The sequence below is a fragment of the Vombatus ursinus genome, unplaced genomic scaffold, assembly GCF_900497805.2.
Source record: "Vombatus ursinus unplaced genomic scaffold, bare-nosed wombat genome assembly UNPS02014959.1, whole genome shotgun sequence".
Taxonomy (NCBI): domain Eukaryota; kingdom Metazoa; phylum Chordata; class Mammalia; order Diprotodontia; family Vombatidae; genus Vombatus; species Vombatus ursinus.
The window spans coordinates 3,705,216-3,719,675 of record NW_020954737.1 but is presented as its reverse complement, the minus strand read 5'-3'; the positions used below and the strand labels follow the sequence as shown (position 1 = coordinate 3,719,675).

The window sequence follows — 14,460 nt, the reverse complement described above, 5'->3', positions numbered from 1 at the left end:
GCAGGAAGCTATGGATCAGCACCTCCTGCCACTGCAAATTCCCAGGAACACTTTTATAACATTGGTACCTAGCATTTGTACACAATAGGAAAGCACTGCAAATTGCTCTCCCTCTTATATTACTATCCACAGGTTTAATACCTACATGTCTCAGAAAGCAGAATCTTCTGTCAATAAAAAATATGTACATTTGTAAAAAGTCATATTTAAAAGTATCTTTTATTGTTCTCCTATTGGGGAATGACTAAACAAATTATGGTCTAAGGATATAATGTAATACATCATATTGTATCATAACAAATGACTAAATGGAAAGAACTGGAAAGGAAATTGTAAAGAACTCTCATGAACTGATGTGGAGCAAAGTGAGAAAAATGACAACAACATTGTAGAGAAAAACAACTTTGAAAGATTTTGAACCCCTGTCAATGCAAGATGACTGTCCAGGGAGCTAAAGATGAAACATGCCACTTGATGAACTTAAAAACACAGAGACAAACATACATATATGTTTTGTTGGACTGCATATATTTATGATGAGGGTTTTCATTTTTTCTTTTGTTCAATGGTGGGGGTTGAGGGATGCAGAGGGAAGGACAGGTTTTAGAGGCACATGGAAATAAATGAGTATATTTTTTAAAGTGTCCCTCCTGGAGGATGCCCATCAACTGGGGAATGGCTGAACAAGTTGTGGTATGTGATTAGGATAGAATGCTGCTGCAAGAAATGATAAGCATGATGATTTCAGAAAAATCTGGGAAGACTTAAATGAATTGATGCAAAATGAAGTAAGCAGAATCAGAAGAAGATTATACACAGTAACAAGAATATTGTAAAGATGATTAACTGTGAAAGACTTAGCTACTCTGATCAAGGCAATGATCCAACACAATTCTGAAGGACTCTTGATGAAAAATGCTATCCACCCCTAGAGAGAGAACTGATGAACTCTGAATGAAGACTGAAGCATACTTTTCGCTTTATTTTTCTTGTTTTGTTTTTTTTTTTTGGTAACATTGCTGATATAGAGATATGTTTTGTAAGATTTTGCACGCATAATTGATATCATATTGTTTTGCCTTCTCAATGCAAGAGGAGTGAAGGGAGAGAAAGAATTCAAGTCTCAAAATTAAAAAAAAAAAAGTTAAATATAAAAATAAAAACTTAAAAAAAAAAACAAGCAGGGATAGCTAGGTGGCACAGTGGATAGAGCACCAGCCCTGGATTCAGGAGGACCTGAGTTCAAATCTGACCTCAGACACATAACACTTACTAGCTGAGTGACCCTGGGCAAGTCACTTAACCCCATTGCCTTGCCAAAAAAAGAAAAACAAAAAAAACAAAAAAACAAGCAAAAAAAGTGTCCCTCGTGACACCCTGCCAGCACCACGTCCAAGGCTGCTACCTATCTTGCCTAGTTCTAGTTCCAGCTCTCCTTTGCCCCAAGTCGTTGCCCATTTCACTTCTTTCCTTTTCTTGTCTTTTTGGCCTGGTGCTTCCCTTTTCACTATTAGGGCTTGGACCTTCTAATGAGGATTTCTTGCTTTCCCTGATCCACCCAGTCTCATAGCTTATCTGCTACCCTCCTGTCCCTGAAACAAGCACACAGTCTTTGGGGCTCTTAGTGCAAACAAAAACAAGGAAGCTATAAAAGTTTTAAGTTTCAAAGTCTCACAGGAGTCCTTAAAAGGCAAATGATACTAGGCTTGATATTTTCAAACCATAACCACATGCTTATCTTTACTCTTGAGAGAATCCCTAATTATTTGTACTTCTTTTAATTTAGGTGGTGTCGCTGGTTCCTCCTCTTGTGAATAAGGCTGCCTTCAATGGCTCTCCCATCTCCCTTATCTTTTTACTTAGGCCCTGTGGTAAAAGGACAGTGCCTGGCACATCATAAACTGTTAACAATGTTCACTGACTGACTGACCAAAAGACAAAAGACCTGACGGAAATGTAATAACAGTCAGTCTCTAGATACACAAAGAGTTACAGGAAGACTGACCTGTATTTCAGAAAAACACTTAAATTTCTGTTTAAGAATCTATTTCTTGACAACATTAGGGTATTATTCTTTCACTATAGGAGGTAGGGCCAGGACTTAGGGGCAAGGAAGACATGAGCTATACTATCAGAAAGACTGGAGAATGTAAAGGAACAGAGCTGGGAGCTGTCTCTTCAAGGTCACTAGAGACTCTGGAAGACTCCATTAAGGAGAAGATGGTGTTGGAAATCAGGGAATGAGTTCCAAGCAGGAACTGGGTCTGCAGCTTCAAGGGTGAAAGGGAGGCATGAGGGGAGAGAAAGTGCAAAGAAAGGGAAGGAGGGTCACCTGCCAAAGCCAAAGCAGATGTTAGACAATTTGCTTAAGTGAGAGGTAAATGCATCACCTACCTGTACTTCCTGCTAAGGGAGGACAGTGCTCAGGTCTGAGTCTGCAGATGGAAGGAGCAAAGAGGTTCACTTGAATGGAGAGGAAAATGAAGGGGTGACATGTGGGACAGTAACCAAGAAGATACAAGTCATGTAAAAACTCCTAACAGAGCTGCTGCCTTCCAGAAGCAAGAAGAGAGTGAAAAAAAATCAAAGAGAGGTACAAATTCTGCGGTAAACCGTGGTAATAAGAAATGTCCTTTGCCAGTTACTAAAAAACCAAGCTATCTGAGAGAAAATAAGAGGAGAGGCTCTTTAAAATCACCACAAGTGCAAGGAGTACAGTATTCAATAGGAACTTTTTCTGGCTTCAATCAAAGAACTTGCTCTGACTGAAGATTCACGTAGAGGCAACTTCAGCAGGTTCTGGACACAAATCACGTCTCTGTGACACATCTTTATCTAACAGTTCCCAGAACAGCAACTGCTTTCCAGAGTTTCAGTGTATTTCCATATACACGGAGAGAAATAATGGGAGTGGCTTGACTAGACAGGAAGAACTCTATCTTCACCTAGTTCATTGCTACCAATCTCTTGGATCCCATTATTCAAAGGCAAAAACCTGAGTGAAGAGGGCTCTGCTGCTGTCTGACTGGATTACAAAATACAGAATACAGAGCACCTTCTGATGTCCCATCTTGTAAGGCAGCCTGGGATTTTGCCAAGAATATGACTCTTTCAACGTGACAGCATGAGACAGCTTCTGACTATTCTTGCTTTGATTCATCTATTATTGTGGCATGTGAAAAAGGCTAATCTGCTGTTTGAAATACTCAAAGCAAATTAAGAAATAACCTAACAGAGTAGGAGAAGCTTGCCTCAATTAAATCAAGGCTGTAGTTTTCATGAGTACCTGAAGATGATTTTTAAAACATCAGAAGAAGGGAGAGAAACTGCTACCAAGTTTATACAATGTCCCACCCAGCAAAATGTTGGATGCAAGGAGTTGTTGGTTTGTTTGGGTTTTGGTGGGGAAGAGGAAGAGGTGGGAGTGGATTCTTGTTTCTTATGGCTTTTTCTGAAAGTAAGTGTTTAATATACCCGGTACTATGAAGGACACCAGGCCCAGAGAACATATGTTTTTTGTTTTGTCAATCAGGTTGATGACTCCATCTCCTCTGTTCTCCAGCATGCCTGGTTTTCATATGCCAGAAGAATCATAACCAAAAAATTGAAATGCCAAATTCCTTAAAACTTAAGAGCTTAGAGGTTCATTTGTAACAAAAGTTTTACATTTTAAAAATTAAGTTACCATCTGTAAGACCCTGGGCAAGTCATGCTACTTCCCAGGGAGTGTTTCCTCATCTATAAAATTAAAGACTGGACTAGATAATTGCTAAAGTTCCTTCTAACCTTAAAACCTAAGGCAGTAAGTATTTAAAAGGTCTTCATGAAAGGGATAGTGATTAGTTGTTCTTAATTAACACTGAGGCAAAGCAAGAGGAAATAGGCTCACATATTAAGTAGGAAAGATAGGAAGAAAAACTTAACCAACCAGAGAGATAAATTCTTAGAATAACCTCCCAAATTCGGCTGTTTCTTGATGTTTCTTTTTAATTCCTCCCAAATGCAGGCCTTCCTCAAAGTTTAGTTCTTGGTCCTATTTTTCTTCCTTTACTGCCCTGCCCAAGAGAGTTCATTCTTTCTCATAGCTCTAGTTATCATCTCAATGCGAACTGCTCCCAAATGAACATTTCCAGTCCTGAGTTTTCATCCAAACTACAGTCCTGTATTTTAGTCAAATATCCCACCTTTTACTCAAACTCAACTGCCCCCCTCCATGATACTTTCCCTCCCAACAAGTCAGTTCTTCCACCTGATGCTTATTTTTCTCAATAACACCATTATTCTCCCAGTCACCCAGGTTTGCAACCTCAGTAATGCTTTATTCTTCTCCTCTCTTTCACCCCTGCTGTCAATCCCTGAGTCCTATCAATTCTTCAAAATATCTCTTGGATCCATCCCTTCCTTTCCATTTTTACCGTCGCCATTCTAGTTCAAGTCATTTCTGCTTCCTTCTGGAACTAGGACAAACACCACTTAACTGACCTGCCTGTCTCCAGGCTCACCCTCCAATTCAACCTTGAGGAAGATTAAACTTCCTAAGGCCCTCCACAACATGGCCTAACTTTATCCCTTACCATGCCCCCATGTCCATGTTCCCCATGCTCCAGGCCAAAATAGGTTAATCCCTGTCCTCTAAACAGACCCCATGATTAGGGCACATGCTTCTCATCCAACTTTATTTCCATTAAGTAGATTATGATCAATTTAAACTTTTTCCCTACTCCTCAATCTCTCAAATATAGCCCTCAAACACACCCTTAAAAAGAGAGCTAAATCTATTTTAATAAAAAGACTAAGGCCATCAAATATGGGCTCTCTCCACTTCCCTCCCCCACTCTGAAAAACTCAGCATCATTACTAACTCTTGCCTTTCCTTTGGTGAAAAAAGAAGAGATATCTCTAACGCTGAATGAGGCTAATCCTTCTATTTTTGCTTTTGATTGCATTTCTCTTCCATTTCCTCTAGGACCCTACTCCACCATCTTCTTTCTTTTGTCTTCCAATTTCTCTACCTTGGCTCCTTCCCATCTATTTATAAATATGCTCGATTCTCCCCATCCATCCTATTCAATTAGTCCTATCTTTTCACTATCAAATTTTTGGGAGAAGTGGTCTACATCTGAAATCCTCTGCAATCTGTTTGATCCCCCACCACTGTATCAAAAGTCACCAGTGACCTAATTTTCAAGCCCACTGGCTTTTTCTCATTCTCATCCTGATTGATCTCTATGTAGTAAGCTGACATTGTTGACCACTCCATCCCTTCTGGAAATTCTCTTTTTTTTTTTTGGCTTCAGAGATAACCATGTTTTCTTGTTCTTATGCCTACCTCTTTGATAGTTCCTTCTCCTTTATGACTTTAGAATTTAATTTCTTAAAGTGAAGGTACCTCCAAGTTCTGACCTTAACTCTCTCTCTCCTTCTTCTTTCCATCCTTTTTCCTCTGGCTATCTCATTTACTCCTACAGCTTTAACTATCAGCTTTATGCAGACGACTTCATGATCCTAACCTTAGATATTGGTATTGGCCTGTCCCTTCTATCTTCACTGAATCTCTGACCACTTGCTCTAGATGTTTTAATGCCCTTGTGACTCATTCTCCCTCCCCATAACGTCACTATTTCTGGTTTACTACTGCTGGAATGGTCCACTCCACAGATGATTCCTGACCTGCTTATATACTATCTGTATTGTCCTCACTATTTGCTCATCTGTTACTTTTTTGGATTGCAGTGGACTCCCCCAATCTCCAGGCTATGCACCAGCCTGCTGCTGACTCCCCAGAATGGCTTTTCTTTGAAGAACTGAGAGATCTCTCACATCACAGAACATGTTTAGCCCTGTATTACACTAAGTGTACATAGGGCCTTTTTTTCCATTCAGCAGAACCACCAGCTTTAGGGTCGGAGTCAATGCTTCTATGTCCTAAAATGTCTCTTTCCCCCTTCCTCTGCTCATACAACATTCCCTCCCCTGACCTTCAATAAAGACTTGAACCCTAGTGCCCAGCAAATAGCATCTCACTTACATGGGTGCCTTTCAGTTCTGTGGCCGCCTGCTGGAAAGATGGCATCATCCGCTTACACATGGCACACCCTGCATCACAATCAAGAGAAAAGTCAAACATGGTTATTCATGACCTGAGGTTATCTTCAACCCTTCCTTCCCACCCTATGCAATCATAAAATCACAGTTTTGGGGACTTGGATATTTAGACAATACTTAATTTAAATATTAGATATTAAGATATATCACCCAGTTCAATCCTCTCCAATTTACCAACAAGGAAACTGAGAACCAGAGATTAATTTGCTCAAAGTCACATAAGCCACTGAATGGAAAGATGGATGGAAGTTTTTCATCAAGCTTTTATTCTGTGCCAGGCACTATGCTAAGTGCTTTATAAATATTATCTTATTTGACCCTCACAACAACCCTGTGAAGCAGCTGTTATTATTATCCCCATCTTCAGAAACTGAATCAACAAGTATTAGCAGAGTATCTACTATGAGTCTAGCACTATGCTCGACAATGCTGTCTAGAACTCTATTTTCATCAATGTATTGAACTACCTAGGAGGAAACTATCTTTAACAACGCAGATTTTTACCTTCTCTGTACCTTATAGTCTCAGAGTTGCTAAGGGTACTGAGAGGTTCAGTGACTTGTCCAGGGTCACCTAGCTAATTATATATGTCAAGAGTTGGGCTTTAAACTCAGATGTTTCCGATCTTGAAGCCAGCTTTTTCCAGTATACCACGCTATCAGACAATGTAAAGCATAGTCCTGTGGCTTCAAGTCACTTAAAATCTAATTGGGTTGACAGAGCCAACACCTGTTAAATAACAAATGTTAAATTGTTTGATATTAACTGTATGTGTAATTGATACTCCGAGACTTGGTTTTACATGTTAGGAAAAAATTCACTACAACACTAAACTATATTGAATGACTTTAGTTCTGTACCAGGCTCCTAAACTGTCCAGTCCATTCACTGCCCAATGAACAGCTCAGTAAATGCATACTAACATTACTATAAGTTTAAATGCAATGTCATAAGGAAGGAAAACATTGCATTAAAAATCAAACAATGTAATCTAGAACAATAGAAATTAGGATTCTCTCTACCATTGCTCTCCATCATTAATAGAAATTTAAAAAAAAATGATACATAGAGAGTGGTCCCATGAAGGCACATGGTACAAAGAAGAGAGTTTAGGTATCACAATTCTTGAGATTCACTCCTGGCTCCTCAGTCTGGAAGAATACGCGGATTCCAGATCTACCACTAATTTGCTGTGTGATCTTGATTATGTTGCTTGACTTCTCTTTTCTCATTTGTAAAACTGAGCAAGTTGCACTAAATGATCTATAAGGCTCTTTCCCAATATGCCTGAAAAATAAATTACATCATGTATTTCACAACACTAGAAATTAGGATTATCCATACCACTGTCTGCTACTACTGGTAGGGGGAATTAAAAAACTGACTATATTAACAGACCTTGCTGGCGATGAAGGAACAGGCTTTATAACATGATAGCATTCTGGGACTCTATGATGTCCTCTGCTGGACAAAGTGACAGAGGAAGCTCATCCTTCTTTTGGGGAGGTCTTGGAACTCAAAGTCTATTTCATGTTATACTGTTTTGTCCAGAGTATAGAAAAGGTACAGTCCTCATTTCAGCTCAACCCCAGGAGATTAACAGAGCACCAAAACCTCAGGCATCACACATTCAGCATAAATCATAGAGGTCATTTGGACAACATTTAAACTCCCCCTGCCCTTAAATCATATGAAGTATTCTGCAACGATCATGCAAAAGAAGAGACAGTTCTTTTGCAGACACACGCAGTTCCTAAAGGACCAGATTGCTTGCTAATTTAACAGATGCTGTGCTGAAACAGGTTTTGAGAAGAGTCTGATAGCCGAAGAAGCAGCCATGTACAGTGTCAAACAGTAGATTCCCACCTCCATAAACGACAGTGGGACAAAGGGGCCATGTGTCAGCATTGTCACCGCTGCCAAGGCCTGCTTCAGACTAACGTCTCAGCAGGAAGTGAGTAGGATAAGGAAAATGGGAGAATTTCCTCATCTTGGAGTACATCTTAGAGAGCAGGGTTGAAATTCTCAAATGCTAAGGGCCACAGAAGAAGCAGAGTGCTATGATGGAAAAAGCTGGCCTCGTGGTGAAAAAGATCTGGGTTCAAGTAACACCTCTGTGGGATCCCGGGTGAGTCATTCAAGAACTCAGTGCCCTAAGCCTCTCTCTAAGGCTGATCTGAAGTGATGAGAAGTTTCTTTACTTCAAATTCCCTACCAGGAATGATGTTTGATATGGTCACTCTTGCTACTTTTCTCTCTACCACCTCCTGAACTGGCATGTTAAGCCAGACAGACTAGGAGAGGTGAAAACAAAGGCATAATTCTTACTTGCTTAAAGGCTGCAGCATCTCCTTTCTGCAAAGGGAAAAGAAAAACCTCTAAAAATTCAGATCTCAGAAACGTTTGTTTACACTATTCACTCATCCTTTGGTTGATTCTTCGTCATCTCGGTAATGAAAAATGTGAGGGAACAGAACAAAGAATTATCTGGGGAACCTGTCCCCACCACGGAGATCCATAAAGATGAAAAGGAAAAAAAATGGACACCAGTGAGCTCAGCTGGATGCACATTCTCTAGGGAAGCAAGCCTAGATAAATGTGCCAAGTGATTATCAGTGGACTATCCCGGGAAGAGATTATTTGGATGAGGTTCAAAGAAAGAGTTTCCTGCACCACCACCCCCAGTCTGTACCAGAAATAAAAACAGTGGAGACCTGTGGAAGGAATGACTTAAACAAGGGAGGTTTGGTGGGAAATTATTTGATCACCAGCAGGTTTTTCCCACCACTGGAAGAGAATAGAGGCTGTAAAGGTGAGATGCAGCTAGGCTCCCACCAAAAGGATAAAAGAGTACTTTTGGTGCCAGGCTCTCAAAATGACAGCTGCTAAAAGTCAACCCTGAAGTGACTGTGGGTGGGTTTATAAGGATGGGAGTGAAGAGAAATAGCATCTGCTTTCTCATCATAAGCTTGAACCCTCTGAGGGTGGATCTACCATCTTGCCTGTCCTCCTATCAGAAAAATTCAGGAGGTGTTTCCCAGAGAGAATGACTGTAGTCCTATAGTTCAGCTCAACTTAACATATCTCAGAGCATTATTATCTCCCAATTTCCCCATCAGGCGTCAGGAGAACACCCACTCAATACAGAACAAGATACATCCAGTTTAAACTTAAACTAATTATCCCTAGCTACTTCCTCAGAATACCCTACCTGCACCCCAAGCTCTGAATCATCAACCCAATGGGATTACATAAAGAGAAGTCATGGCCACCAAGTGAGGAGGATACACAGATGGGCCCTCAGAAAGGTTATCTGTGGCAGACACAGAGATAAGTGGAAGAGAACTTAGAAGATAGATGATATTAAAAAAAGATAACAAAGCAAATCATCCAGAGTATATAGGATTTCTCCAAAAAGGCAGGTGATAAAGTCTTTCAAAATAAGTTAGCTTAGAAAGCAGAAATGGGGTCCTTTAGAAAATAAAGGGAGCCTGGACCAGAGGATTTCTTACTGGTGCTCCAGGACCAAAGTCCCACACAGTTCTAGGGAAGTGCAGGAGAGTGGAAAGAGCATGGAATGTGGAATCCAAGGAGCTGGGTTCAAATGCCAGCTCTGCTGGCAACAGTCAACATGAGATATTAATGATGATTATGTGCACAGAGAATTAAGGCTGTGAAAAGGAAAGGAGAACAGATTTTGCTCAGAGAAGGCTTCAGGGAAGAAGCTGACTTTAAAGGACAGATGAGAAATAGGACAATGTTAACCTTCATGTGCTTATATCCATATCCCAACACTCAAATACACCCATCTCCTCAAACACATGTCCCCATATTTATATGCACACACATAGACATGCACATACCCTTTCAACATTTTTTTAAAATCTGTATTACATAGAATGTTAGGGTTAGAAGCGATTAATTAATCACTTTACAGATGAGGAAACTGAGGTTACAGAGGCCACCAGGCTTAGCCAAGGTCTCCCAAGTGATAAGTAGCAGAGCCAAGCCTGGTTTCCGGACTGGTCCTAGAGTCCAGCGTTTTTTACACTCTAGCGCACTGATCTCAGATGAAGTGCAGGCGCCCCTGGCACACTTTTACTTTCTATTTGGTCACTCAGTGACACAGCAACAAGGTATCCCACCCCAAGGAGCAAAGGCATCCTACATCCTGAGCTCAAGGAGGGAAGTAACCAACTGCAGTGACTGGAAATAAAAACAGTCTTTTAGAATGTGAAAGGCACAGGATCAGCAAGAAGAAGAAACTTTCACATATGGTGTCAGAGTTTCTGAAAGGAAAGAACAGCAATGACAAGAGGAACAAATTGAACTGGGGAACAATCATGTGCTTCCAGGCATGCAAAAAGGCACGGGATTGAAGGAAAACTCAGGTACACAGAAAGGAAAGAGCTACAGAAGTGAAGGGAAAGGGGCGAGGGCAAGCAGGCTGAAGACAGAACGCATGATGGGCTCTGAATTCTCCAGGAGGGGGGACTGAATCAGAAGAGGGAAACAGCCAAAAGAGAAAATGAAGACAAATGAAGAGATGGAAATGAGAACCTAGGAAAGCATCTGAGGAGAGCCTACTTCCCATTCCCAGCTCTTAGGGAGGGAAAGGAACCAAACATCAACCACGTTCCTTAAGCCAGATCTCTGGTCACTCACAAGGGGCATAAAACATCATCAGAAGAGGTTTGTCATCCTTCTTCACAATCCGTCTGAATTCCTGAGAGGAAAAAAACAGAAATGTATGTAAGTAATGACATAGGCGAGAACATGTACAGCAGTACTTGTAAAAAGGAGAGTCAAATTTTTAAAAAGCTTAATTTAAAACCCAAGTTATGTTAACATATGTACAAAAGGAAATCATGTTAGCATCCATTCTACAAAACCTGAATGGCTTCTTACATAAGCCAAGATTTCTAAGAAAGATCACAGCTACACACACACACACACACACACACACACACATCTGAGATATCGGATACCTCCCAAGTATCTATGCTAATGGACTGGGGAGCTATCATGGATGATCCAAAACAGGGACAATAAGACACGAGGCATGTAAGGATGCATGCTACATGGACTTAGAGCTTCAGATGCAGCAAGGCTGTGTCTCATCTTGCAGAAGGGAAAACTCCATTCAGAGACTCAGAGGAGTTATGTTAACTTCTCCAAGGTCTCTCAGCTAGGACCAGTGTCCTGTGTCCCCTCCAAGGTTCTTGACCTTTCTGGGTAGCAGATATACTCTCCAGCTGAGCTCAGAATAACTTAACACTAAAATGAGGTCCCATCTCTGAAACTGAAAACAACTGACAAATAAGAAAGGGAACCCCTAAGTATGTTCACAACAGGGGGAACTCTATGAGGGCTGAAACATCTGCCAAAATCAAGTAATTGGAAGTTAACTGTATGGGTACTTAGACTCTGCCACTAACTGTAACCCATATTCCACCTGGGCTAAATTCACTTTAGAATATTACTTTTACAAAAGAAGAGGATGCAACTCAGGACACTGGAAAAAGAACATTGTAAGAAAATATCATCAAACCAACAGAAACAATGGGAAACATGTTTTAAAAAATACAAGCCCCAAAAATATGTATTCAGAAGTGCTAGGACAAAGGAATTAAGGTCAGGAACAATAGAGAAGACCATGAGCTACGTTCAGGCAGGGAAGGAAGCAAAGCAGGTAAAGGGATGGTTTACCAAAGGGAGCCTATTGAGCATAGTAGGAAAGGCTTCAAACCCTGAAAGAGACAAATGCCTGTAATCCTCTATCCCTAGCAATTCATGAGAATAGGTAGACAGCAGCTGAAGTGGGCCAGGGAAACAGGAGCGAATGAAGACCATCCCCTACACCCTTTCCATCACAAAGTCACCATAAAGGGATGAAATTAGGCTGAAGTGATGTCAGGGTGTACACTACACCTTAAAATTTTTTTCTCCACCTACTTGCTGAGGCTTGAAATTTCTTTAACAGTGACAATGTCCTCTGTCCTACAATGAAAGGTTCAAAAATGGAAAGAACCTAAGATGTAACGCACAAAGAAGGAAATGAACTCACTTATAAGGGTAACCAGTCAATAAAATAATGATGGCACTATTTTGATAGGAAAAAGGTTATATGGTCCCATTTATCTCCAATTGGGCACCAAATTGAATGTTTTTGTCCCATGTAATCTGATAAAAAAAAATTCCACTTAGCTGTATAATACATGCCAACATTGCTTTGCATGATTTGTGAAGTACTTAGTTTAAAAAAAAAATCATGGCCAACTTTCATCATAAAGCTTTGTTCCTAGAAGATTCATTGAGTTCTTACTGACATCATCCACACAAACTTACAATTATTGGCAAACAAGCTAAAAAGACGGAGATGGCAAGCAGTCTGTTACCCTCTATCATTTAAATTTCAGAAAATGAAATAAAAACATAAGATTCAGCCCCCTCCCTCAACTTCCACCCATAGAGCCCACTAGGCCAACTCCCCTAGAAGAAAGTGTAAGCAGTGTGAAATACTGTAGCATTCTGAATTTCCTCAGTTTACTCTGTTTATTTTCTTCTCAAGTGACTCACAACAGCCTGGACTCAAGTTCAGAAGTAAATTCCAACATAAATAAGAATACATTCAGTTTGGGGAAATTGAATACCTTTTCACTGTCAATGTGGACAACATCTTTAGCTTCAGGATCTTCTTCCCAAAGTGGGGCCCCTTCTGGATCCTTCAGAAAGGCCACTATGGACTAAAATAGGAAAGAAGACAGAAAAAAGTATTTTATCTGAGAGATATGAGACACTCAGAGTACCCCGCTCTTCTCCCCTGTACATGCAAGGGAGTGTGTCACCCATAAGGTTTTATCTCATGACTGATACAACTACACAGCCAAGATCAAATGTTGAGTCTGTCTTTCAAAAAGGAAAAAGAATCCACTACTACCCATTCCTTTCCTTCCTTTCCCCAACTGTCCAAACAGGTCCTTTCACTCACTCTGGTCAAACTGATGCATGTGTAGGCTGTATCTACAGACCATAAGGCAACTGTTTGGACAATTCAAACCAGAATGAGACATGTATGCCTCAATTACAAAATCTCATCTCCTCAAAGATGCCTCCCCTAATTGGAAAAGAGGTGACAACTTACTCCCACTCTACCTTGTCTAAACAGCAAACTCCCATGACTCTTTCCCGCTCACTCTGTCATTGAGACTGCCTATATATAACATAATTATGTAATCTTAACAGATTGTTACCTGTTTAGTACTTATATTAGCCTCACATTAATTAATGTATAGCCTCCTCTCCACGTCTGCCTGCATCAATGTCTCCAACTGGGAGCTCCTTGAAGAAAAAGTTTATGTCTGCACTACTTTTTCTCTACATTACTTAGCACCTTATCATCTGCAAAGGTTTATGGTAATAAAGAACTGATAAATCACTGAATCTCTCAGGCCTCAGTTTTCTCATGTGTTTATTAAAAAAAAAAAGTAACACTAGATTACATGATCTTTGAGATCCCTTCCAGCTCTAAATAAAATCTCTTATCTTATGATAGGTACTTAATGAAAAAAGGATCTGGGGGACCTTTATTATTTTAATAATTGTCTTAATTTTCTAGTTCATTTGAAAGGTACAAGCAAGAAAGTGACATGATCACTCCTTTCTCTTGGGGTACTGTACAGTTCAAGGACCACCAGGCCCAAGCTGGAAGTCCTCTCCAAACTTTCCCCTGGTTTCCACCAAGTTACTTACGAAGTAACAGAAGATAGTAAGCAACAATCTGAGGGATTACATTGATCACAGTTGCTCCAGTATTTCTGAAGCAACAGCTCAAGAGCTGCATCAAGTAAGGCCATCTTGTGTTAAATCTTGAGTGAAAAGGGAAGCCAGGCTGCTAACCATCCTCTTAGGTTCTGTATCCACTGTCACTTATAGGCTGAACTATCAATCAAAATGCATGATACTGGTTGATAGCTCTATAACACTGGAGCAAAGAGGGAGTAAAGGAAGTTATAAACTAGTAATTATTTATGGATCCCCCTTAGTATATCTGCTTTCAGCCCTGGTCCAACAGCACTGAGGTGGAACAGAGAGCAGAGAATGGCCATCCCTTTTTCTTTGAAGAACCTTAAGGAGAGGACAGTGAACAGGTCTGAGGGAAGCTGCAAACACAAAAGGGTGCTAAATGTCACCTGTACCACCATCCCTCAAAGCCAGACTAGGAGATGCCAAACTCTGTGTTAAGCAAGATAAAATCCTTAGCTTTCCCTGATCTGCCCAAGCAAGTGCCTTCCAATTCTAAGGACACCTTTTAGCAAGCTTCAGTGAATAGTGACAGTCTTGGGGCAGGAGGGA

General features: G+C 40.5%; 1 protein-coding gene across 1 annotated transcript in view; it reads right to left on the bottom strand.

The window, feature by feature from the left end:
• PDIA5 (protein disulfide isomerase family A member 5) overlaps positions 1-14,460 on the bottom strand; it is a 172,357-nt gene that overhangs the window by 68,460 nt on the left and 89,437 nt on the right. The window contains exons 6-8 of the mRNA XM_027845336.1: positions 12,759-12,851; positions 10,771-10,831; positions 6,029-6,096 (exon numbers count right to left, since the gene is read on the bottom strand). Of these exons, the coding sequence (XP_027701137.1) occupies positions 6,029-6,096; positions 10,771-10,831; positions 12,759-12,851 (222 nt within the window). The remainder of the gene's footprint in view (positions 1-6,028; positions 6,097-10,770; positions 10,832-12,758; positions 12,852-14,460) is intronic.